This window comes from Dipodomys spectabilis, unplaced genomic scaffold, assembly GCF_019054845.1.
Source record: "Dipodomys spectabilis isolate Male_0828 unplaced genomic scaffold, ASM1905484v1 ptg000023l, whole genome shotgun sequence".
In the NCBI taxonomy this organism is placed as follows: domain Eukaryota; kingdom Metazoa; phylum Chordata; class Mammalia; order Rodentia; family Heteromyidae; genus Dipodomys; species Dipodomys spectabilis.
The window spans coordinates 5,245,693-5,271,736 of record NW_024870700.1 but is presented as its reverse complement, the minus strand read 5'-3'; the positions used below and the strand labels follow the sequence as shown (position 1 = coordinate 5,271,736).

The following is a 26,044-nucleotide window of genomic DNA, read 5'->3' as shown; positions in this document are numbered from 1 at the left end:
TGTGGGCTGCATGCAAATCTTCTCCTCCATGGTGTGATTTTGTTTTCCAACTTTCTCTGTTTTCTTGGGAGCCAGGTCTTGGAGACTCGACTTGGGCAGAGCATAGTGCTTGGGAAGTGCTTCCCAAGGGGTTGGAGGTGGCAGCCTCTTTCCTGAGGGACAGCAGAATGGCTTTGGCCATGCCTGTAGGGCAGAGGAGACAGACCAAGGGAACCATTTTCCCTCTGAACTCAGGCTGAGCTGCAAATGCCTCCTGAAGGTCAGAAACCAAGGCCTTCTGGCTCCTCTGCCCTTTAGTGTTGGGCGGCGGGCAGGGGGTGGGGGTGGGGGGAATCAGCCAGCAATTAGAGCTTCTGAAAAAATCTGAATCAAGGTGGCTAGCCTGGTGTGCTGTCTGCCTGGTGTTTGGCGGTGGTGGCTATGGAGGTGGTAAGAGGTTTAGGAGCTGAGGCTGTCTGCTGGGGCCAGGGCTGGGCAACTCCCTGGACCCTTTCCCAGCTCTCCTCCTGAGCAGGAGCCTACTGTTAATGAGGAGCTGGCTGGAGCCTGGACCTGAGCCGGATGGCAAATGTGAGGAAGAACCTTCTGGGTTCACAGAAACACATCCATTTTAGGAAAAGTGTCACAAAGAGGGGAAAAAAAAGCATTTGCAGTATCTCACCTGCCTTACCCTACTATGGAGTTGGGGGTGAGGGGTTGATGGCAGGATTTAGCTACTTCCGTCTGGATTCTCCCAGCCAGGCCTGAGAGGAGACTGACAGAGGAAGAAAATACAGGGAAAAGAACAAGTACTTAGTGAGCGCACCTTTCTTTTGGTCACCCTGAGAGGCAGGCACTCATGTAGAGAGGCTGTGGGGCACCTGTGGGACTGTTGCTTTTCCGGGCACTGCTGCCATCCCAAGCCGGTCCTGCGTGAAAAGCCTGTGGAAGGTGTGAACAGACTTAGTAGAGTAGAGCTGTCACTGGGCTGGGCACTGGGAATGGGATCCCTGGACAATCCTGGCCTCTCTGCTCACTCAGTCCTAAGACCTGGGCACACCCTAGAGGCTCATGCTCACGCATAGATGGGCTGTGTCACAGCACCCTCGGAAGCTAAGGTGAGATGGGACATGGATGCTGCTTTGTAAAGCTGTGAAACACGGCGGAAACACGGAGTTCTTCATGCTAATCTGCCTTGCTGGTCCCTGTCCAGGAGGTAAAGGAAGCCCTAATTATAGAGAGCTGAAAGACAGGAGCTTGTTGTCTAACATTTGCTCTCTCCTTTTCATGTAGGTATAAAGAAATATGAGGACTTGATTGGAAGAGAAGCATGGAGGGTCCCCACTGGGTCCCCAAAGTGCTTTCCAAGGGCAAGGCAATGGAAACTTCCACTGACAGCTGAGACAAAGCCTCCTGATCCAACACCAACCAGCCCAGCCCAGCCCAACTCACTGAGCTGTTCAGGGTACAGAAGATTCTCCATGGGAAAAGACCAGGCATGAAGAACTGCAAGACTGAGGGCCTGCAGTCTGGGAGCTGCCAGCAGAAGGGATGGGGATGAGGGCAGAAACTCACATTCCTGCTTGTTCAGACTCTAAGAAGGATCGAGGCTTGGCAAGGGTACATCTTTCTTTCCCTTGTTGAGTTTTTCACTTCTGCAATCAGTTATACTACCAGGGGATATTTTACTTGTTTCTAAGGTACCTGGCCTCAGTTTTCTCTGTGTGTTTCCCAAGTTGGACACTCCTCTACCTTCCCATTTGCTCATTACTAAAACTCCCTTAGCCACTTTGAAACAGGATTGCTGCTCTTTTAGGCCAAGACAAGGGTGGGGCAAAGAAGCTGCATCGGGCACAGAATGTAAGGTGCACTCTCTTGGGCTCGTGTGAGTGCTCCCTGACTGGAGTCCTCCTTGCCCCACCCTGGTCCTTAGCCACCTGTTTCAGTGGGCCATGACACCAAGTCAGTGCTGGACGGACTGGACTGGGGGTGGAGGAGGGTGGCCGAAAACACCAGTGTATGTGTACCAACGATGACAGGGTTCCTACTGCATGCCAGCTCTACTGTAGGAATGGACAATGGACAGAATACAGAAGGACTTACACCCTGAGCACAGGTGCCAAGGTGATGAGACCAGCAGCAATCAGAGTGCTTCCTGGTTCTCTGGAGTAGCTGCTAAGATGCAGTTGCTCAGAGCCCTCTGCAGCCTGCCCCGCACGTAGGGTTCTGGTGGTGTGTACTCCTCTACCCCAAGTCCCGTTATGACACACCAGACTCCTGGCATTTCTGCCTGACCTCCAGAGCTGCCCATCAGCACCAATACAGATTTTACTTGCCAATTGTGCCTGTGCTCATCTTTGGTAGGGCCTGGTATGGGGTATGGAAGCCCAGGTCGCACGGTTGGTGTGCTGGGGCCTGTGACATGTGGCATCCCAAAGGCCATGATCATGGCATCGGTGACATGGGGAGTACAACCTACATCCAAAATGTCACCACTGCATTTACTGCAGTGGAACAGCTAAGGACGACGCCCCACGGCTCTGCAAGCAGCAGTCTGTCAGCGACCTCTGTGTCTTCAGAGGCCTTAGGAGCAGGAGCTATGTTACACAGTACGATGCTCAGCATTCACCAATCTCACTTAAGACCAGATAGATTTATGTGACATCATTACTTAAGGGGAAGCAGCATTGCTTCTCTTAGCCACTAGGTGGCAACACAAGCCCGTGGTACACTACCATGTGGGCCTGCAGTGTGGTCCTGCTTCTAGAAAGGGAGACTGGAATCTAAGTTCCCATACTCACTGTCTTCCCTGCTGCTGCTGCAAATGGATAGAGAGCCTTGCCTTCATTCCCAGTTTCATTCTCGAGAACCTTACGCCAGTTTCTTCAAGTTGAACACGGCACATTTCCTGCCTCAGAATTGGAGTGAGAGGACAAAAATAAGTATTAAACATACTCCCTGTCCTTGTCTCCTTGAGTGATATGATATAGGGAATATAAAAATACAAGAAAAACTATACAAGAAAAAAATCCATGGAGATAAGAGACTTCTTTAGCCACAAAGGGAAAAGGAAGAAGCAATGTGAACCGATGATGAAGGAAGAACTCACAGAAGCAGGGTGAGGCAGAAAGTTAACACAACCACTCAAGCACTCCCAAGTCAGGAGCATTAGGGACTATCATGTGTTCGATTATCAGTAGGTAAGTGTGGCTTTACATGCAAAAGATGTGCAGGAGTTCAGAGCCTGGTTTGGGCTATCGGGAGATTTGAGAAAACGCCAAAGGCCTGAAGGGTGATCTGCCCCTCTGCAGAGCCTTCCAGTGCCAGGTTCCAGACCCTGTACAGCTCTGGGCACTGACTGCTCACTGGAGACCTGGTACCTGCCTTCTCTCTGGGCCTCTGCACTCACACGGGGCTAATGCAGGAGCATTACGTTAATTAGTTATTCATTTAATTTAACTTCACATTTGGTCTCAATTAAGCTTAAAATGTTCTTCCTTATAGATGCTACAATAGCACTTGTAATTAAAAAGCAATAACTCTTTGCGTTTCTTCTTTAGAGATCCATTGGGAGGTTGGGCTAGTGTGGGAGGAGGAAGGGAAAAAAAAAGGAAAGGAAAAGAAAGCTTAGCACTATGAGGAAGGAACTCAACTCATGGAGGTTCAGGGTAGGGATGGGGATAGTTGCTGCCTGGAGCTCTGAGAGGTGGACAAAGCAGCAGACCTTGTTCTTTACAAAGCTGTGGGAGCAAGGAGAGGGTGGATGAAGGGTAGAAGGAGGAGGCAGTCCTCATAGCTGGAACATGGGCTATACATTCCATAACAGGAACAATGCCTTCCCAAAGATGTCCACATCCTAATTCTCCAAACAGTAAAAGGTTACAGTACAATGAAATACAGCTTTGGAGATATGATTAAAGAACCCAAGATGGAGAGGCGATCCTGGCTTGTCAGGTGGGCCTGATAGCTAACCACAGGCTCCTTAGCAATCAGTGAGGCGCTAGCCAGCACTGGTGGCTCACACTTGTAATCCTAGCTACTCATGAGGCTGAGATCTGAAGATTACAGATTGAAGCCAGATTAGGCAGGAAAGTCTGTGAGACTCTTATCTCCAATGAACCACCAGAAAAACAGAAATGGTGCTATGGCTCAAAGTAGTAGACCTTCAGCAAAAAGAGCTCAGAGATGGTGCCCAGGCCCTGAGTTCAAGCCCTATTACTGACAAAAAAAGGAAAAAAAAAAACCCCGAAATCAGTGAGGCAGGAGGGGTAGCGTTTGGACGTTAGTTGTTATCCCAATACCTTTGAAGATACAGAAAGAGTCAGAGTCCACCTACCAGAGAATATGGGTGACTTCTAGAAGGTAGAAAAGCAAGCGTTCTACCATATGACCCATGACTGCAGCCCCCTCATACTCCTTCCCATTTTTTGACCTCCAGAACTGTAAGGTTTATATTGTTCTAAATGACTTTATATTTGTGGTAATCTCTTACAGCAGCAATAGGAAATATACATACCCAATGTAAAAGTGGTACTTGATCAATTAAAAGACATAGAGGAGCACTGGAAAGTATACACAATCCCTTAAAACAAGTAGGGGATATCCATGTGGCGCCTAGGTACAGCTTCCTTTACGTGCTTATTGAAAACTGTATATGCTAGGGGTTGTACCATCTAGTATGTCTACGCCAGGGAAAAGCCTCAGCTCACCAGAGCAGAGCCCTGCCCCAACCCCAGGGTTGATCAGTAAAGTTGTCATAGGAACCTTTTAACTGCTTTGCCCAAGACCTGAACCCGATTCCTAAGATTCTGGGTGATTAATAAAAAGCAGCTGATTCTCCAAGTGAACAACCTGGTTCCCCCATCCCCATTTTTCCTTATGGAACAGCACAGTGAAATATAAAGGAGTTAAGAGCTTAAACACTGAACTAAACTGCTTGACTTCAAATCCTGACCCCTACCTGCCCCTTACTGAGTGATCTCAAGCCAACCACCTTGGCAGGCTGTGCCTGTTCCGGTCTGTGAAATGGGGACATCAAGATAATCTACTTCATAGGCCTCTGTATGATAACATGAGTCAATACTTACATTAAAAAAATGAACATTGAAAAAATGGCACGTTCATTAAATATAATACAAATTGTGATTTAAGCAATGTGAAGTGCATTTATTTCCAAGTTTTGTGGGTGGACCTAGAGATTAAAAGTTGAACTCTATGAACCATAAGCTCCTTTCCAAGCCTGAGTCTTTCTGCCCCCTTGAGGATAATCAGTACTTCTCCAGATTTGTTTCTATAGTTCTGAGTCCACATCTGGAAATTTGTTTCTGCATAACAACAGCCAAATACTTGTAAGCCAAGGAGTTTAAACAAAATCTTTTGTTATTTGTCCTAGAATGTTAATTAGAGTTCTTCTCATGTTAATTAGAACTTTTACCTTTTTGGATACGAGTTAGGGAATCAGAGGGTACAAATAGCTAAAATACATTGATATCTACTGTGAAAAACAGGAGTGGTCTGAAAGCCAACATGATCTTTAAAACAAGAAATGAGATGTTCAGAATACATTGGGAGGCAGGGCTAGGTGTCCTGAAGAACAATGAGAAATGGTAGTATTAGAATAAAAAAATTTAAAGGCAACTGGTATACCTTCATCCAAAGATGAAGTTGGGAAGACAACATGGACCTTTCAGCCAGTGTTTTAACTGGCTCACACCACAGCAGGCACACAATCAATGTTGAATGAACAGCTATGTGCAATTCTTCTAGTTCATGTATGCACATGTAAAAACCTGCATAAAAAAGGCTAGTTTTAATTCTTTTTACTTGACTGATTGACTGACACTAGGGTTTGAACTCAGGGTCTTGTGCTTGCTAGGCAAGTCTACCATTTGAACTACAGCCTCCTTACTGATGTGAGAAGTTTAAAAAACTTATATACATATCTAAAAAATTACCCAGTGTGCCGGGCACTGGTGGCTCACACCTGTCATCCTACTTACTCAGAAAATTGAGATCTGAAGATCACAGTTCAAAGCCAGCCCGGGCAGGAAAGTCCATGAGACTCTTATCTCCAATAAACCACTAGAAAACCAGAAGTGGTGCTGTGGCTCAAGCGTAGAGCACTCGCCTTGAACTGAAGAGTGCTGGGACAGTTCTCAACCCCAGAGGTCAAGCCCCAACAACCAACAACAACAACAACAACAAAAATTACCCAGTGTGTGTGAGCTGGGCACAGGTGGCTCACTCCTGTAATCCTAGACGGGAGGCTGACACTTGGATGGAGGATCCCACTTTGAAGCTAGCCCAAGCAAGAAAGTCTGCAAGAGTCTATCTTTAATTAACCAACAAAAACATCAGACTGGAGGTATGGCTCAATTTGTACAGCACTAGTCAAGAAAGCAAGCTGAGGGAGAGGGAGGCACTGAGTTCAAACCTGGGTCCTGGAAGAAAAAAAAAATACACCATTGCCCAGTGTGTCTTGTTGAGAAAGTTCTAAAACACAGCACCACCTCCGGATCAGACAAATGATTTTCCCTGGGTTAGGATGAGGTCCTGATAATTTAGTTTGTCTAGACATAGAAGGTTATGAAATAAACTGGGCGCCAGTGGTTCACGCCTGTAATCCCAGCTACTCAGGAGGCTGAGATCTGAGGATCATGGTTCAAAGCCAGCCCAGGCAGGAAAGTCTGTGAGACTCTGATCTCCAATAAACCACTAGAAAACTGGAAGTGGTGCTGTGGCTCAAGTGGTAGAGCGCTGTCCTTGAGCTGAAGAGTTCAGAGACAGTGCCAGGCCCAGAGTTCAAACCCCGTGACCGAGAAAAAAAAGTTATGAAATAGCCCAATTTTTCATATAAAAGTCTGATTTTGCTGTCCCTCCTCAACTTCTAAAGTCTCTGGACAATAAGTCTCCTGATAGGAACAGAGTGGTACCATCTACCCTAAGAAACTCACTGGAGAAGAGCTAAATGGAACACTAAGATGATTTCTGCTGGTAGTAGAGGGCCAACCTCTGAGCCATCTCCAAGAAAGCCTGAGAGTAAGGAATGCCCTATCAAACAGCCACAGCTGTGCCCCGCGCTGAACCCTCTGAAATTCACTGGCTCAGTAGCTGGAGACATTTGGAAGAAAAAAAAAGATGGGGTGACGGTCAGGAAGCTTTCTCAGCCAGGCTCTGGGAAGAAGGGTGCAAATGGCAGTTGTGAGGAGACAATGCTCTATGTGGGCTGGCTCAAGTTCACTGCACAGAGGCTCATGGGCACCTAGAAGCTTCAGTGTGGTGTGCAAAGAAACTCGAGAGCGTAACCAGCCTACCCACTTCCAGCAGCGGCTCTGCATGCTCCCTTTCCTCCCATCTGTTTGGAAGGAATTTTTCTTCTTCTTTTTTATTTTTTTACCCTAGGACTCTAGGCCAGACTTAAGAAATTATTTCCTTTGAACCTTTCTAAAGAAGCCTTATCTGTAAAGCTTTTCCTGAGGAAGATAATGAAGGGGGCAGTTTCAGTGCGGGAACAACCTCTCCTGGCACTCACCAGAGACCAATGACTTTCAAATAGTCAGTTAGGCCTGAGATCCCCCTGAGGTGGCAGGAGAGGGTTCTTCCCTACCAGGACAGAAAGAAATGACTCTGACCCCCTTCACGTTTTCAAGTTCCAGAACTCAGTGGTTTTCTTCCAGTTTGAGACAGGCCCCGGCATCTGCGACACTTAGATTTGCCAGCTGTGTGAATCTCGGGTAAGTCAGTGAACCTCCTTAAGTCTCCATTTGTTTCTACTTTAAAGTCGGGCTGATAATGACTATTATAAAAATTAAGCAAACTTCAAGGGAATTAGCATGCTACTGGCATACAGAACAAATTTAATCGATCTTCCCAATTTGTTCTCATGGTTCTTAACTTAAAGCAAGACTCCTTAGCTTACAGCTTTAGGTGCTCAGGAGGACATCTCCAAAACAGAGGTCAGAGCAGCACCCTCTAATGACAAATCTTGCTTGGTCTGGGAGGTGAGTCAGGGGTCAAGTTATAGTTTCCTGTTGAATGTACATGACTTACTGGGCTTGGAGAAGGGCTACTAAAGGTGGAAAGAAAAAGCTCACCTTGGTGACACAGGGCTGTAATCCCAACATTCAGGAGGCTAAGGCAGAAGAATGAAGGGTTTTGTGGCCGGCCTGAGCAATACAGTGAAAATGTCACAAAACTAAACCAAAAATGCAATAAAACACCAACAAAAATGGATCAAACCTAAAATGGATTTTTATGGTAATTAAATGAGGTACACAGAGGTCATTAGATCTTGGAAGAAAAATAATCCAGAGATCCATGGCGAAAGACAATCAACATTCTATATCTTTTTTCTAATCACCAAGCAAACTTGAAAAAAATACAAGCTTCCAGAAAGCTGTGCCTAAGAGTTTAAAGTCCAAGTCAGACCACTGGTGGTTGTTTACTGATTTTATAGTGTTTTGTGGAACTATATGCATAAGTGATCAATAACCAACATCTAAACATGTCTTCCAAATTAAAACATCCTTCTTGACTTAAGTGTATTTCCCTTTCAGATGATTGCAATCTTAGAATGAAGAATTCTACAAACTACCAAAAAGAATCAGGATCTTTTATTGGACAACAGAAGAAAATTTTTTTTTCCAAAATCTACTACTAACAAATTGATTGAAAGTGTACTCTAAGCAGATCATCGTAACTATTTCCCTTTCAAAACAGATGGAAACCCTGAAGTACATGGTCTAAGAAGTCAACTGAGATTCCATGGCCTCGGGGTCTATTTTGCAATTTGTTTCTGGAAGCCAGAACTCAAGACAGTTTTGTCTTAGTGGTAAGTGGATATTCCTTTGGTCAGAAGATGTGAAAACTGCCCCTTTTTCAGGATGACATCAAAAAGGACAGGAGAAGAGTCTTGGTTTCCTCAGAAATGATCATCAGGACCGCAGTGGTTTGGCATAGATTGGCTCCAGCACATGGTGGGTTAGAACCAAGGAGAGGCCTCCAAGAAAGATGACACTGAGCAGAGTAAGCAGCACATAGCGGCCGATGAAAAAGGTATCCACAATCTAGAGGAAGAAAGCAAGCATCAAATGAAATCACAGCACTCCAGCAACCTGCCTGTGCTAATCTGAAATCTATGATGAACACACCTAATCTGTAATGATGAAATATGTTTATTTGATCATATGTGTATCTTTCCATAGCATCTTGCCTTGGGTACCCTTTGTATATATATGAGTAAAAGAGTCTTTTTCTTAAATCCCCAAGTTGGAGACAGAAGGTTTAAAAAAAAAAAGGATGAATAAGGTACAGGAACAAATGGCTCAATTTAGAAGATACATAAATGTTTTGGAGGACTTTCTGTTCTGAAATCAGTTATCTGAAAGAGTTAGAAGAAACTAGGCTTATCCTAGAATGAATTATTTGTGTTAGCATTTTCATCATTGCCAGTTGCTCCTAGCTACTCAGTAGGCTGAGATCTGAGGAGCACAGCTGGAAGTCAGGAAAGACTTTTTATCTCCAATTAACTACCAAAAGAAGCTGGCAAATAGAGCTGTGGTTCAAGTAGTAGAGTGCTAGCCTTGAGCACAAAAGCTCAGGGTTGGTGCCTAGGATCTGAGTCCAAGCTCCAGGATAGGCACCAAAAAGACCCCCAAACAACAATTTTCATTATAGAGGACTTTAATGACACTAAAATATAACAGGTTGCAAGCTGGGTCCCAGTGGTTCACGAACTACTTAGAAGGCTGAGATTTGAAGATCATGGTTTAAAGCCAGCTGGATGGGAAAGTAAGACTTTTATCCCCAATTAACCTCCAAAAAGCCTGAAATGGAGCTGTGGTAGAGCACCAGCTTTGAGTGAAAAAGCTAAGGGACAGTGCCCAGGCTCTGATTTCAAGACCTAATACCAACGTGCACATGCACACGCACATGCACACACACACACACACACACACACACACTTTTTTTTTTTCTGGCCAGTCATGGGTCTTGAACTCAGAGCCTGGGCACTGTCCCTAAACTTCTTTTGCTCAAGACTAGCACTCTACTACTTGAGCCACAGTGCCACTCCTGGCTTCTTCTGTTTATGTGGTGCTGAGGAATCGAACCCAGGGCTTCATGAATGCTAGGCAAGCACTCTACCACTGAGTCACCTTCCCAACCCCTGTACCCCACTACCCCAACACATTTCTATGTATCTAAGACCAAACCTTAAAAATCATCAAGCCAGGCTGGGCACCAGTGGCTCACGCCTGTAATCCTAACTACTCAGGAGTCTGAGATCTGAGGATCATGGTTCAAAGCCAGCCCAGGCAGGAAAGGGCATGAGACTCTTCAATAAACCACCAGAAAACCAGAAGTGGCGCCGTGGCTCAAGTGGCAGAGCACTCGCCTTGAGTTGAAGAGCTGAGTTCAAGCCCCAGAGTTCAAGCCCTGTGACCAACCAAAAAAAAAAAAAATCATCAAGCCACTACCATTCAGAAAGGTTCATTTTCAAAACAAGAATGTGTTTCTTCAAAGCTTTCATCGAAAGAGTTCTGAACCCTAATGTTCGTTACCCAGCATACCAAGGGAGAGGGAAAATGGAAACTTGCCCAAGATACTACAATGTGAATAGCACAAGTAGCTTGTCCCAAATCATGTAACTGACTGCCTGGTAACCAGTCAAAACTGATACCATAGTTCTGTTAGTCTTCACTGACAGAAAGCTGTAACTGGTGTTAAGTGGGTTCTTCCCACTTGTATGCTGTTTACTGCCAGAAATCTATTCCCCACAGAGCCAAATAGTGGTACTCAACATTGGGCAGGTAAAAGCAATTTAATGTATAGACCTAATGGAGCAGCAAAAAACCTTGAAAACCTTGAAAAAGCCTTGAAAACCCACATATGTAAGAGAGAATCCAAAATACTTAACTAACTCTGATAGACTAATGGCCCACAGATGTCCACAACTTAATCCCTAGAAAGTATGTTAAATTGCATGACAAAGGAGACTTAAGGTTGCTAATCAGCTGACTTTACATAGGGACATTAGCCTGGATTACCCAGTGTAATCACAAAAGTGCTCTTTAAGAGAGGCAGAAAAGAGGGTCAGTATCCAAGAGATGTTAGGTGCTGACTTTGAAGATGAGGAGGGAGGATGCAGGCCAAGGACTGAGGTGGCACCCTGGACAGCTGGTGGCACCCTGGACAGCTGGAGAAGGTGAGGAAATGGGTCTCCTCTAGAGCCACCAGCAAGGAATGCAGCCATGCCGACCCCTGGGTTTTAGGCCAGTGAGATTGATGAGGGACTTTATAACTTACAGAACTATAAGATAGTAAGTTTGTGTGGGAGCCACTACATTTGCAGTCATGCATTATAGCAGCATTAGAAAAATACAGTGTCGATACAAAAAGTATCTGTCAAATCTGGGGACTCGATCGGTGAAATCCAAAGACGCCAAAAAGGAGGCAGCTGCAGACACCCCATCTGCTCCAGAGATTACCCCAACAGTCAACTTACAATAAAGGTCAGTTTGATAAAACAACTTTAACATAACTTTGACCTTGGCTCTGGTACTGAACAAGTCTCTAGTGGGCTACATGTTTGCTCGTTCGACTGTTTCACTTTTTAATTAGCCAATTAGCAGGCCTTGGGTGCAGAAGGCCCAGCCCATGTATTATTGATACAGTATTGAGCCAGACTACTGCAGGGGCCAGCTCTCAAATCCTGAAAATGAGAACTCCAATTCTGCGGGCCATGCTGACAAACAGATTTTGCTTAAACACCATTCTCTCCTGAGTCTGAAACTCCTATGACAGAAACGGACTGATTGTAAAACAGGGTTTTTGCTCCATGCCTTCTTCCAGTAGTCACACCTGCAGTAATCCAGAAATCTCCAGCCTCCATCATTCCTGCCCCTTCAAAGAGTATCAGGGTGGGCACTCACCCTTAACTCTATACATGGGACCCATACATTCACAGTGGTTGCCAAATGTGAACAAAAAAGCAGGCAGCTATGGAAGTGCTTTCATGAATTTGTAAGGTAAGTCTAGGTTTCCTTCAACTTTTCTGAATTAATTTCCTTCCTTTGGCCATGGTTAGTTCCAGGTAGAGTGGGAAGTGTGTATCCATTTTAGTTCAAAAGGTCTTAAATTTGTGGACTGTTATCTATCAAATAATCTATCTACCAAATGAATAAAGCAAAAGTTCTGTAGACTCACCCTGATACTCAGTTGAGGCACCAGCAATGTGGATTTTAAAGACAGATCTCAGGTCAAGTCCTTGCTATGTCTCTTCCTGTGTATGATCTTGAGCAAATTAGCTTAATCTCTTACAGCTTCCGTATCCTCACATATAAAATGGGTTCATATACTACTTAGAGCTGTCCTGAAGTTTAAATGAGGTAATGCACACATGTCTAGCACATGACCTGGCACAGCAGTAATCTTTTATCATCACTATATAACTTTATCAACCCTTTATTATCACTACCACTTAAAAATCAAAGTAGACACAGAATTGGAAGACAAAGGGTGAACAAACAGCAGTGGCACTCACCAGACACTATGTTGAAAATGAACTATACAGCTTATGGGTGGGGACAGGAGGGAAAAACTGGGAGAGAGCGACAAAAGAGGCGACACTGACCAAAAAGGAATGTACTCTACCTAACTTACATAACTGTAACCCTTCGGTGCATCACCTTAACAATAGCAATTAAAAAGTGGGGGGAAAAAGTGGAGGTTGAAAGGAAGAAGGCTACTAGACGGAATAATGGCCAAAGGCAAATGATCAAAATCCTATGGTTGTGACAGCAATCATGGTAAGGCATGAGTGGCATCTCCAGAGAATGACACGATGACAAAGAGCTATTTTTTTTTTTTTGTCGGTCGTGGGACTTGAACTCTGGGCCTGGGTGCTGTCCCTCAGTTCTTCAGCTCGAGGCTAGCACCCTACCACTTGAGCCACAGTGCCACTTCTGGCTTTTTTCTGCTTATGTGGTGCTGAGGAATCGAACCCAGGGCCTCATGCATGCAAGGCAAGCGCTCTACCACTGAGCCACCTTCCCAGCCCCAGAGATCTCTTTTCAAGCATTGATGACTCATAATTGTAATCCTAGCTACTCTGGAGACAGATCTGAGGATAGAGGTTTGAAACCAGTCCACACAGACAAATCTGAGAGATTATCTCCAACTAAACAGTAAAAAAGCAGGAAGAAGAGATACAGCTCAAGTAGTAAAGTGCCAACCCTGAGCGAAAAATGCCTTGCGTACAAGGCCCTGAAAATTTCAGCTATAGTACCAACATGTGCGTGCACACACGTGTGTGTACACGCATGGGCGGGCGCGCACACACACACACACAAAACCTAGTTTCAGAGGTGTCAGCTGGCAGATGTGGTCCCAGGAATGAGGACCAGAGGAATCATTACTAGTGAGTTCAACTGCATCTTTACCTTCTGCTTCTCATAGTAATGCTGCTCACTCCCCACTGCTCTTCTCTGTGGAGATACTTCTCTCCACATCACAAGTAGAAAAAGTCTACCACAAGGAGAAAGCCACATGGCTCAGTACCTGAGAGCACATAAATTTTGGCCTCTAATCTGAGGTTTTGAGCCGAGGCTACCAGGATGGGAATGCAGGCCTGTGCCTATCCATTCCTCACTCAGTTTCTCTTGCTTGGTCCTCATAATAGGAGGTAGTCTTTCAACACTGTCATGAAGTTTAAGTTGAAGACAAGACCAACTCAGACCGTGTATTGCAAGTGGGGCCAGAAGATCTTGGGGATTTAAAATTGCCTCTGAAAGCGGGAGAAAATGAGGAAGCAGGGGTAATTGTTCAATAAGATATGCACATACCATACATATGTAGCCGTAATCCCCCTGTTCATCACCTTTACAATAAATAATAAAAATAAGCTGGGTGCCAGTGGCTCACACCTGTAATCCTAGTTACTCAGGAGGCTGAGATCTGAAGATAGCAGTTCAAAGCCAGCCCAGGCAGCAAAGTCTCCAATTAACCACCAGAAAACCAGAAATGGCTCTGTGGCTCAAAGTGGCAGAGCACTAGCCTTGAGCTGAAGAGCTCAGGGACAGCGCCCAAGCCCAGATTTCAAGCCCCATTTCCAACAATAAAATAAAATATAAAATTATCTCTGAGCTCCCCTACACATGTTTCAACAGTGCTGTGCTAACATCTCAGGTGGCAGAGAAGGATGAAGGTTTGTATTAGGAGGCAAATGAAACCAACAGGTTTACCTTCATTTCAACTTCTGGGGCTGGGAGTTCAGTGGCTCGGGGGAAAAGCAATAGAACTGATGTGATGACCAGAGCACCAAGGAAGACAAAAATGATGGAGAACCTGGGGCAATGAGACAAAGTATTAAAAACTCAGCTTACAATTTCTCCCAACCAGTTGGGCCTGGCCTGGCTCTTCCCTGGGGGTCAACATTCTATGTTTCAGTCCCCTGACAATGTCCAGACACCTGTTATACACAAGGCCTTTCTTCCTAGAGATACCATCTTGGGCGTGTTCCTGTTACGCCAAACTCCTCATAATGAGAACTCAGAGTTTTCATCTGTGCTTCTGCCTAAAGTCATGTTCAAGGAAACAACAACAACAACAACAAAATCAAGGCAACTCTATTCATATCCACTTTGGTTGCTTTTTGGCCAGAAAAATTAGCAAATTTGTAACTCTCTGCTCTTTACTGACAAGTCCTCTCCATAGTATAACTGTGTTTGGGGGTCTGTTTATGACCTTAAAGTCAAGTGCCTGGTATGGAGGGACAGTTCAACTCACCAAATGCTTCTTACTTTGCCTGGGCCTACGCCTAGAGCCCTAAGAGACTGGACCAAGCAACATGGCATAAATCACAACAATTAAGAAAAACTCCCATGTGCATCCCCCTGAGAAATTCAATAGGCAGCGAAAGCAGATTTTCTTGTCATCTCTTGTCTCTCCGCCATCTCCTCCACAGTAAGAGCTGAAAAATATACTTCCCTTCTCCTCCCACCTCTGCCTCAGAGCATAAATAACACAGTTAGTGCTTATGATAAGAGGTTAAAATGCAACTCGTTCAAACTGCCAGTAATTACAAAAATGATCTTCTGAATTCTAAATGTTTAATGAGCATCAGCGATTTTGCCTCTAATTGCTTTTACCTAGGACTCCCAACTGGAAAGAATGCCTTACCTAGCAATCCCGGAGGCTCTGGATAACAGCGCACACAGCAGCAGCACCAGCACCCAGAGCAAGGCTAGGATGAACACGCCGGCACCCACTCCCAGCACTGTGCCAGCCATCAGGGATGGGAGGGAAGGCACCAGCCCACGCCGTGGCTGGGCCTGACTGCACCTGCTCCTGGTGGTCTGACAAACACAGAAAGCCTGAACTCAATATGGGATGTGATGACTGGATGTTGCTACAAGTCTCCAGGTCTTCCATTTTCTGGAGGTTGAGTCCCTGAGTAGAAGCTAGAGATGTAGAACCCAAAGCCTTTCTTTGTCTGAGATTGCTCCCAGCCCTGCACACATCTTCCAAGTTTGCACTCTGAGCTGGAGTTTCTTCCCCCAACCCATGAAAGAAGGCTGAACCTCATTACAAAAACCTGGCCAGGACTGTTAGAAGGTACAGGGCTTGGGAGCTCCAAGGCCAAACAGAAGTTGAAGCTTTGGTGAAATCCATGGTATGAACTTTGACTCACCAGGCAGAAATCTCCACTCTGCTGTCTAGTTCTTAGTCACAAAAGGGAGGAAACTTCCGGCCCTTAACAGAAGAGGTGCTGTCAATAGTTGTGAACATTTACTATGTGCTAAGTACTTCACAGACCTATCTTATTTAATCATGGTTTTAGACTATGATTAACAGAGGAGGTATGTGCTATATAACTTCAAAGGAGTGTGGCTTAATCTTCTATCTCATGACTTCTCTATCTCATGAAATTCTCTTCTCTGTGTGTGTGTGTGTGGTGTGTGTGTGTGTGTGTGTGTGTGTGTGTGTGTGTGTATACAAGATGGGGCTTGAATTCAGGGCTTGGGCTCTGTCTCTTAAATTTTCCACTCAAGGATGGCACTCTACCACTTGAGCCACAGTACCGCTTCTGACTTTTTGGTGGTTCATTGGAGAAAACGAGACTCAAGACTTTGCTGCCTGGGATGGCTTTGAACTGTGACCCTCATATCTCACCCCTTGAGGAGCTAGGATTACAGGGTGAGCCACCAGCACCTGGGGTTTCTCACTGTTCTTTCTTTCTTTTTTTTGTCGATCATGGGGCTTGAACTCTGGGCCTGGGTGCTGTCCCTCAGCTCTTCAGCTCAAGCCTAGTGCTCTACCACTTGAGCCACAGCATCACTTCTGGTTTTCTGGTAGTTTATTGGCAATCAGAGTTGCACAGACTTTCCTGCCCAGGCTGGCTTTGAACCGCAATCCTCAGATCTCAGCCTCCTGAGTAGCTAGGATTACAGGTGTGAGCCACCAGCACTTAGCTTCTCACTGTTCTTGAGACCACAATTTGACAAGAAAAGTATTGTTAGAACTGGGCCCTCCTGGAAAGGGGTCAGTGCCACAAGTGCATGCTAGGCTGAGTTAGGGGTGGCCTGACTCCTACCAGTTTCCTTTTCCTTTTCTTTTTGATTGTCATGGAGTTTGAACTTGGGCCTGGGCACTGTCCCTGAGCTTTGAGCCACAGCTCTACTTCTGGTTTTCTGGTGGTTAATTGGAGCTAAGAGTCTCAGGGACTTTCCTGCCCAGGCTGACTTTGAATCATGATCCTCAGATCTCAGCCTCTTGAGTAGCTGGGATTACAGGCCTGAGCCATCAGCGCCCACCTTCCCAGCCGTTTCTATAGCCTCATTGGGGGAGCAGTCTCCTCTTGTTAAAGCCTCATGGCTCATCTCAGTATCTTTACATGTCAAGCATTTTCCCTCCGTGTGTTAGTATGTTATGTCTTCTGCCTAAATTCAAGCCTTAATCCCCAGCCACCTGCACGAGCAGACTCTCATCATGTTTCCAATCTTTAGAGAAGAAATTCATTTCGTCACATCTTCTCCCACTGCCCACAAGTAACCTCCAAAAGTTCCTCTCCATCACTCTCTTTCTTCCAGAGCACTCTTCACCAATGGTAGCTAACTCATTTTGTTTTTCCTTTCCAGGGCCTCATGAATGCTATGCAAGTGCTACCACTGAGCTACCTTTTTATTCATTCACTTACCAATTTATTTTCTGTCCCTTCAATTAACCTCAGGAAAGCAGAAACGTTGGATTTCTCATTCTGATATTGTTACTTCTTAGCACAGAGATTATAAACCAGAAGAATAAGCTTGCAAGAATCAAGTGTGGTCACACGAAGATTTAGAAAGATGATTGTCGTCCTAGGCACAAATGGCTCAAGCCTGTAAGCCTAGCTACACAGGAGGCTGAGGTCTGAGGATCGTGGTTCAAATCCAGCCCAGGCAGGAAACTCTGAGAGACTCTTATCTCCAATTAACCACCAGAAAACTGGAAATGATGCTGTGGCTAAAGTGGTAGAGTACTAATCCTGAGCTGAAGAGCTCAGGGACAGTGTCCAGGCCCAGAGTTCAAGCCCCCTGACCAACCAAAAAAAAAAAGATGATTGGAACTTCTGGTCAATTTGCTGGGCAATGAAAGTCTTTATACAACAGTAAACACACAGTGACCTTCAGTAAAAAGCCAGGTGCTGGTGACTCACGTCTATAATTGTAGCTACTCAGGAAGCTGAGATCTGAGCATCATGGTTCGAAGCTAGTCCGTAAATGGAGCTGGAGTGGAGCTGTAGCTCAAGTGGTAGACCACAAACCTTTGCGCACAAAAGCTCAGGGACAGTACCCAGGCCCTGAGTTCAAGCCCCAGGACCATCACAAAAAAAAAAAAGGAAGGACTAAAATATTACTCAGTATTACATGCAAGATGGGAAACAGTTCAAATTAAAGCAGACTGACTCTAATTTCCTCCTCCTGGGGAAATTAGAGTAACTGTCAGTGATAACCTGTAGGTTTTATTAAGCGAAGTATACATGTTATAGGATATCTATATCTATATAGAGGAAGCCAGGCACCAGGGGCTCACATCTACAATGCTAGCTTCTTGAGAGGCTGAGATCAGAAGAGTTGTGGTTCCAGGCTGGTCCAGGCAAAAACAACAACAACAACAACAACAACAAACTCCATTTCAAAAGAAGCTGAACGTGGCAGTATGTGCCTTTCATTGTAGCTATAATAGGAAGCCTAAATAGGTGGGTTGTTTCCTGTCAGGCTCATTCTTAGGCAGGAAAAGGGATCCTATCTCAAAAGTAATCAGTGCTCTTTGCACTTTTTTAAGGCCAGAGGTGTAGCTTAGTGGTAGAGTGTCTGCCTAGCAAGTGCAAAGCCCTGAGTTCAAACCTCAAGTAATACCAATAATAATGATGATGATGATGAATATAAATGCCATACAACAGAAATAAAATAACATTCACATGAGTAGAATGAAAAAAGTAAGAAAAGAAACAAGAGGGGTGATGGTGGGTAAACAAAGCCAGGAAAATAAAAATACAGAAGACTGTAAATATAAGCACAAATACAACAATCATAGTAAATGCAAACAGATCACACATGATTATTCAAAGATTCTCACAGTGAATTTAAAAGAAATGAAAACTGGCCGGGTGCCAGTGGCTCATACCTGTAATCCTAGCTACTCAGGAGGCTGAGATCTGAGGATCGTGGTTCAAAGCCAGCCCAGGCAGAAAAGTCTGTGAGACTTTTATCTCTAATAAACCACCAGAAAACCAGAAGTGGCGCTGTGGCTCAAATGGTAGAGTGCTAGCCTTAAGCTGAAGAGCTGACGGACAAGGTCCAGGCCCAGAGTTCAGCAGACCCCACGACCACCACCAACAAAATATGTAAGGCCAAAATTGATATAACTCTACAATAAATAAGCCCACAAATTTAGTGATTTAATATACTTATTTACTAAGAGATCCATCAAATAAAAAATAAAGAGTACTTAACAAAGAGAATATCTGAATGGCCAGTATATGAAAAGGAGCTAAATTTCATTAGTCATCAGATAAATTACAAGTGAAAACCAAAATGCAGTACCCTCTATATATCCACCAGCAAAGCAAAAAGGAAAATAATAATAGATAGTGAAGTATTAGCAAAAATGTACAGTAAATGGAATATTATTCTTATATTTCTAGATGTATTCCCAACACAAATGTGTACGTAAGTTCACCAAAAGACATGTACAGTAACCCCTCTGTATGGTATTTTCACACACACACACAAGACATGTACAAAAAGGTCACTGCAGCCCCAAGTAGAAACAATCCACATATTTACCGATAGAATAAAGTACAACAATCTATTCATTCATACAATGCACTATTATAAAGCAATGAAAATAAACTAACTACAACTATACCCAATAATCTGGATAATTTTACAAATACCAACTTAAAAGATACGGGCATAAGTTACACTAAGCCAGGTATGGTGGCACAAGCCACCAGGAGAGGCTGAAAGAAGAGAATTGTAAGTTCAAGGTCAGCCTAGTCTTTACAGTGAAATCTTATCTCAAGATCAAAAGGTTCACACTGCATGCCGAGAACAATGTTCAAAAATAGGTCAAACTAATTTGGGGGGGCTAGGAGCAAGAGTATGTTTTCCTTGTAGAACACTTTCACTGGAGAGTGTTCTGGGGTACTGTCAAACTGTTTCTTCATCTGGCTTTATTTGGGTCAGCTGTATCTAGCTATGCCTTTAGAATTTATACACTTTGTTTTACGTGTATTATACTTGACTAAAACTTTGTCTTAGTAGTAATCTTAAGAAATTTATCGACCAAATGCAATACATGTACTATTTGGGTCCTGATTCAAACTAACTATAAAAACTCCTTTTAAGATGACTAGGAAAATCTGAACAGTATCTGGATATTTGATATTAAGGAATTATTTTTTTCAATGAAAAAAAAATTTTTTTAAGCATTGTGTCAGCCAGGTGCTGGTGGCTCATACCTATAATCCTCAGGAGAATCCTCAGACTTGAGGATCCAAGCTTTGAAGCCAGCCTAGGCAGGAAAGCCCTTAACACTCTTATCTGCAATCAACCACCAAAAAGCCTGAAGTAGAGCTGTGGCTTAAGTGGTAGAGCTCCAGCCTTGAGCAAAAAAGCTAAGGAACAGCACACGGGCCCTGAATTCAAGCCCCAGTACCAGCGTATACACACACACACACACACACACACACACAAATGGAACTGAAGACTATAACACACACACACACAAAGAAAACAACAAAAATTATGATTCTGGGTGTTTCATATTATTTGGGGAGAGGATGAGGGACTATGAAATGTGACTGGTGGTTCATTAGCTGTGAAAGCTAGACAACATGTAAGTGGATGTTGGTTATATAGTTTCCTAAACTTTTTTTTTTTTTTTTTGTCAGCTGTGGGGCTTGAGCTGAGGGGACAGCCACCACCACCACCGTCTGAGCCACAGTTCCACTTCTGGCTTTTTGGTGGTTCATTGGAGATAAAGAGTCTCATGGACTCTCAACCTCCTTAGCAACTAGGATTACAGGTGTGAGCCACCAGCACCCGGCTTCTAAACTTTTGAGTATCTGAAACTTTCAGAGCAAAGAGATATGTGTATGTATACATATATATGTTTGTATGTATACACATAAATCAGAATAAACAAATGATTTCTAAGAGTCTTATAGCCAAAATTATAAAACTTCAAGGTCTTTTCTTTTTAAGTACCTGGATAGAGAACTAAAGCAACCCTGAGTAGAAAAATAGATAATCCATGTTCCTAGATGAGGTAGTTAAGTAAAAAGATCTCGATTTTTCTTAATCTATCAATTCAGTGCATTCTAACCAAAGCCTAAAAATAATTTCTTGTGGAACTTGAAAACAAATCCTAAATTCATACGGAAGAGTAAAGACCCAAGAATAGCTGAAACAATTTTGAGAACTAGGATGGCAACCTGCCCTTCTTGTTACCAACTGCTGCAGACATATTATAAAACCAAGGTAATTAAAACAGTGTGAGAGTGGTACAAAGACACATGGTCCGAGAGCCAGGGAGAGAAGAGGGAGAGAGAGCGAGCCGTGCATTTGCGAGGATCTGGCACAGGAAGGCGCTGGCTGGGTTGGGGGGCAAAGAATGTCACAGACGGGTGACAGCAAGAACGATTACCCAACCGGAAAATAATAAAAACTCGACCTCTACTTTGTATCATATACAGAAGCCAGTTTTAAACGGAAATAATTCATAATGAAATGGCATATGTTTAAATATGTGAATGTTCAGGCTGACTGGGCTAGAATACATAATGAAGTACGGTAGTCAGATGCTTGCACCTAAACTTAGCATCACCACCGAGCACAGAAGCTACAAAGGCAGACTCCGCAGGTGTGTTGTATTGGCAACTCAAATACCACGAGCTGTGCTGCCTGCCTTCACGTCTATGATTTTTCTAGAGTAACGAATAACTCTTGTTAAAGTTCCAAACCACAAATTTGTATAATTTCTCTTTCATTTACATTCCTCAGTTGAGTTACATTCCTGGAAATTTCACCATATTAAATTGTGCCCCAAAGAGTACCATTATGTTAATACACAAAATGGAGTTAGGGTCTAGGAGAATTATAAATAAATATTCTGTGGGACACGGAAAGGTTGTACAGGATGCAGGGAAATTCTTCATTTGAGGACATACACACATGAACATAAATGCTGCAAAAATGAAACCCACAGTATACTTATATTTTAAAAAGGAAAAAAATTTACATAACATATATTGTTTATGATGATAGACACATACAGCAAAAGTATAAAAATATGTGCAGGGATGATAGGATAATTTCAGGAGTACTTCTGAGAGGAGGGGAGCAGAATGGGGCCAGCAAAGAGAAAAGAAGGGATCTGAACAGAATCTTTGATATTTTCAGTTCTTCACAATAAAAAGCATTGGCTGGAATAGTAGGTCAATGGTAGACTGCTTGTCGACCATTGTGAGGTCTTGGTCTGATCCTCAGAATGATAAACAAGACAAAAGTGAAGCAGATGGCTAGTATGCTAACATTCACTAATCTGGTTTACGGGGGTATTGATATTTGTCCTACTACCCAATAATGGTCTCTTATTTTTAAGGATTTGGGATAATTATTCATTTGTAAAGAGGTATGTGAAGACAGGGCACACATACGTACTGGGATCAGATACCAGAGGTCACCATTTAGACTATGGTAGTCTTCCAGACAGGGAATGGTAAGAGTCTAAACTGCAGAAGAGAGAAAGTGGACAAAGGTTTCCAGTTTGGTTAGCTGAGCTGACAGTACTGGTCCTTCTGGAAAAAAAAAAATCACTTTTCTATTTCTTTTGGTCATAGCACTGAACTCAAGGCCTCAAATTTGTTAGGGAGACACTCAACCACTGAGCCATGCCCCCGACTACGCTTGTCACTTTCTGCCTAGTGGCATAGGTATTGTAGTCTGTCCATTTTAGGCTTCCTGCTATTGGATAATAGTCCCACTACTACCTCATCTAGTTCCCACCATCATCTAGCTTCCCACTGTGGAGACAGTCTCACAGAGTTGTCTGCTCACGCTGGCTCATTCCCCTGTGGAGTTGAGGGTGACAGGTGCAATCAACAGCTGCGCATTGAAAGGGGGGTCTTTGTCAGGACTGGCTTCAAAGTGTGATCCTCCCATTCAAAGGCTACCAAATAGTCAGGATTATAGGTGTGAGTCATCAGTGCCAAGTTCAAGAAAATGATTTAAGGATACTTTGGTGCAGTTTTGGGTATCACACACATAACCTGTAAAACCTAAACCAATTGAATACCTAGGATACAGGGCAATAGTATTGAAGCTGATTAAGAAAACATTGCTCTCAGCAGGGTGCTGGTGGCTTACGCCTGTAATCCTAGCTACACCGGAGGCTGAGATCTGAGAATCATGGTTCAAAGCCAGTCCAGGCAGGAAAGTCTGTGAGACTCTTATCTCCAATAAACCACTAGAAAACTGGAAGTGGTGCTGTAGCTCAAGTGGTAGAGCGCTCGCCTTGAGCTGAAGAGCTGAGGGACAGCGCCTAAGCCCAGAGTTCAAGCCCCACAACCAACCAAAAAAAAAAAAAAAAAAAGAAAGAAAGAAAAAAAGAAAACATTGCTCTCAATACCCCTATAAAAGCTTAAAAACTATAGAGACATTGATCTGTATAAGTGGTAGGGCTTTATGATTAAATAGACCCAAGCTCTTCTAATAATGAAGCCCTTCACTTTATAACCTAAACACACATTTTCTTCCTAAGCATGACAAAGAGATGCTGGTTATAGTATAGAATGCTGCTGTAGAAGAAATGCTTAATCATTTTTACTTTTTTAGTTCACTGTGAGAAAATACTTGTGATTATGTACCCTATGGAATAGCTAAATTATTTGAACTGGGTATGATTTAGACAACAACACAAAAAAGTGTTTTGAAAGATTGAGAACCTTTGCAAACCTTCTTTGAAAACTGATAGTTTAGCCGACTTCATTTCAAGAGTAAGTCCATTTATGTGATACCATGGCATTTAAAGAAGTACCCTAACTCAGGAAAGAATAAGCTAAATTTGAATGCACAGTTTACTAGCTAACAACTATAGGGTTGATTTTCTCCCTCTGTGTTCAATGTCAAAAATGACTTGCATTCTTCCTGCTAAAAGTAACAGAGAACATTGAGAAAAGCACAAACTGAGAAGATTGACACCTCAACCAAAGTTTATGGGATTAAACACACCCTTCACAAACAGGCTCACAAAGAATACTAAGATGACTTTACTTACTGCCCAGAACAAATGTAGACTCGGAGAAGGGGATACCGTGGCTTAAGTGGTGCTGGTAGTGGGTGAAACCTCAGCCATTTCCTGATTTTCACTCGAACTCAAATGCCCTTGAAAACAAAAACAACAGGTTGGGCTGGGATGTAGCTCAGTAGCAAAGTGCTTGCCTAGCAAGTGCAACGTCCTGGGTTCGATCCCCAGTACCAAAAAAGAAAAGACAAAAAAATACAGTTAAAAAAAACCCAAACAAAAACAACAGGTTACAGGAGACATTTGCCCTTCTGCAGAAATCCTTCTCAATTTCCTTTCTAGATTGTTTCAATCCTTACCAAAAACAAAAACAAAAACAAACATCCAAAAACCGGGGTGAGGGGAGTGTCACACATTTGTTTTTCTACGTTAAACACTTCCCTGTAATCTAAATGTGCAAGCGTGAGAAAACCTCTTGGTTTTATTATTAGTAAGGAACAGGGCCTGGGCCTCCTGTCTCCATCACCGAGCACAGCTCAGTACTGAGGCCCAGGGCCACCTAGCAACAGGACCTCCAGGCCTGCTGCACGATCCAAGGGGTGACAGCAGACAGCCCGTCTCCCTGGGACACTCACTCGGCTACTCTTTAGAAGTAGGACATGGGTTAAAGTGTCAGACAACAGGCATTTGAACCCGGCGCAGACATTTTACTTTCTCAAGGGCCAGAAACACAACAGCCCTTCCTTCTGGGCACCCTGTTAGGTATCAGCCGCCAGGCTTTAGGTCCGGCATGTTCAGGGGTCTGGGGGGGGGGGTCCCCCCTCGTGCCTTCAACTCCCTCCTTCTTTGCAGGCCCCGCAACCCGAGGCTCCCCTTTTGTCGTCTCCACGAGCGCTCCGGACCCCTCGCTTCCGCCCCTCCCCGCCCCTCTCCACCTGGCTCCCCAAGTTACCTCGGCCCCTACACACACCTGAATCTGGCCTGCTCCAACCCACACGGGCTTCCGTGTACTTACGACGAATCACAAGTGGGCTTTTATTCAAGCTATTTCAGATTCTCCAATCAGCATATCTCTTTCAATGTCCAACTTCCTCCTTATTAGTTTATGTTTGCCGCGGCTCTAGGCCACGCCGAGTACAGTCGGTGGGTACGCTGTCCTCCGTTATACCCTCCGATTGGTCGGCGCTTGTGCGTCCTGGGATTAGACTCGATTTCCATTGGATAATGGTGCTTCGCCACTCCCCTACCTCAGTGTCAATCACCCTTTCCTCCTTAACCCAGGGGACCATTGGTCAAGGTAGCCTGAGGGCGGGTTGCTGGGTTGCTGTGCTGCGTGGAGCCGCTTCTCCTTTCCTGACTATCGCCATGGAGATTGCGCGGGAGGCGGGGGGGGGGGGGGGGGGGGTGCGGGGGGGGGGGGTAGGTAATCTATACCTTAGTGCCTGTTCCCAGGTTCTGTAGGGGCAGGATTCTGGAGGCTAGTCGGATCAGTCCCAGGATTGAAGAGTCCAAAGCAACAGTTTGCGTTTCATTTATCCCCCCTTATTTTATTTAGCGTTATCATTTCAGTTAGCATCATTCTCTTAGCCTTTGTGATAAACTGAGGTAATGATCATTCTAACCAAGGAACAGACTGGGAAAGAGGCTCCAGATCGATCAAATAAACCACATTCACCAGGCAGCTGGAACTGGAGCTGTTCCCCTTTTAGCAGATTGCTGTGACCAGAATTGGCCAAGATTTTGTACCAGCGCTTCTAGGATCTTGAACAACAAAATCCATCAATCAGGCCAACAAAGAGCAGAGGACAAAGGCTGCATACCTCATTGCAGAGGCAGCATAGGAAAACAGACAATAGCCAATCGTTGGTGGCTCACCTATAATCCTAGCTACTCAGGAGGCTGAGATCTGAGGATCGTGGTTCGAAACCAGCCTAGGCAGGAAAGTCCATGAGACTCTTATCTCCAATAAACTACGCAGAAAAAAAACCAGAAGTGTCTCTGTGATTCAAGTGGTAGAGCACTAGCCTTGAGCAAAAGAAGCTGAGTGGCAAAGCCCAGGACCAGAGTTCAGTCAAGCTCCACGACTGGCCAAAAGTTAATTAATTAAATTAAAAATAAAAGTAAAATTTAAAAAAAGAAGAAAATCAAATAATACCATATTGAACAGCTGCAGGGACTTGAATTTTTGCCCTTAGACAAAATACGGATATATCATGAAGCAAAGTACTCAGTCTGAATCTCTGATTTAGAGCAATTAGGTTCTAATTCAGAGCTTTAT

General features: G+C 44.1%; 2 protein-coding genes across 6 annotated transcripts in view; one reads left to right on the top strand and one right to left on the bottom strand.

Annotated features, from left to right (window-relative positions):
- The window catches only part of Slc37a2 (solute carrier family 37 member 2), a 40,127-nt gene extending 26,774 nt beyond the window's left edge, over positions 1 to 13,353 (top strand). The window contains exon 16 of one of the 2 annotated variants that reach the window (XM_042674850.1): positions 13,342 to 13,353. In XM_042674850.1, coding sequence (XP_042530784.1) covers positions 13,342 to 13,343 — 2 coding nt within the window. In that variant the 3' untranslated portion in view covers positions 13,344 to 13,353. Of the gene's footprint in view, positions 1 to 1,272; positions 2,319 to 13,341 lie in introns of those variants that run through there. The other variant, XM_042674849.1, reaches the window with a different exon arrangement.
- Positions 8,577 to 24,849, bottom strand: Tmem218 (transmembrane protein 218). Of its 4 annotated transcripts, XM_042674853.1 has the most exons (6): positions 24,737 to 24,816; positions 23,800 to 23,906; positions 15,668 to 15,729; positions 15,157 to 15,332; positions 14,220 to 14,322; positions 8,577 to 9,044 (listed from the first exon to the last, which is right to left on the bottom strand). In XM_042674853.1, exons 4-6 carry the CDS (start codon positions 15,264 to 15,266, stop codon positions 8,913 to 8,915), a joined length of 345 nt encoding a protein of 114 aa, XP_042530787.1. In that variant the 5' UTR covers positions 15,267 to 15,332; positions 15,668 to 15,729; positions 23,800 to 23,906; positions 24,737 to 24,816; the 3' UTR covers positions 8,577 to 8,912. The 4 variants fall into 4 exon arrangements, with proteins under 4 accessions (XP_042530787.1, XP_042530788.1, XP_042530785.1 ...); XM_042674854.1 differs by lacking the exon at positions 15,668 to 15,729 and having other exon boundaries at positions 24,782 to 24,849; XM_042674851.1 differs by lacking the exon at positions 15,668 to 15,729 and having other exon boundaries at positions 24,737 to 24,815.
- Between the last annotated feature and the right edge of the window lie 1,195 nt (positions 24,850 to 26,044).

Coding starts and splice junctions, on each gene's coding strand:
- Tmem218 (XM_042674854.1), bottom strand. CDS start 15,266: ATGGCTGGCACAGTGCTGGGAGTGGGTGCCGGCGTGTTCATCCTAGCC. Junction 14,323..15,156: donor AGAGCCTCCGGGATTGCTAG/GTAAGGCATTCT, acceptor TCATTGCCCCAG/GTTCTCCATCATTTTTGTCT. Junction 9,045..14,219: donor CCCCAGAAGTTGAAATGAAG/GTAAACCTGTTG, acceptor TTCTTCCTCTAG/ATTGTGGATACCTTTTTCAT.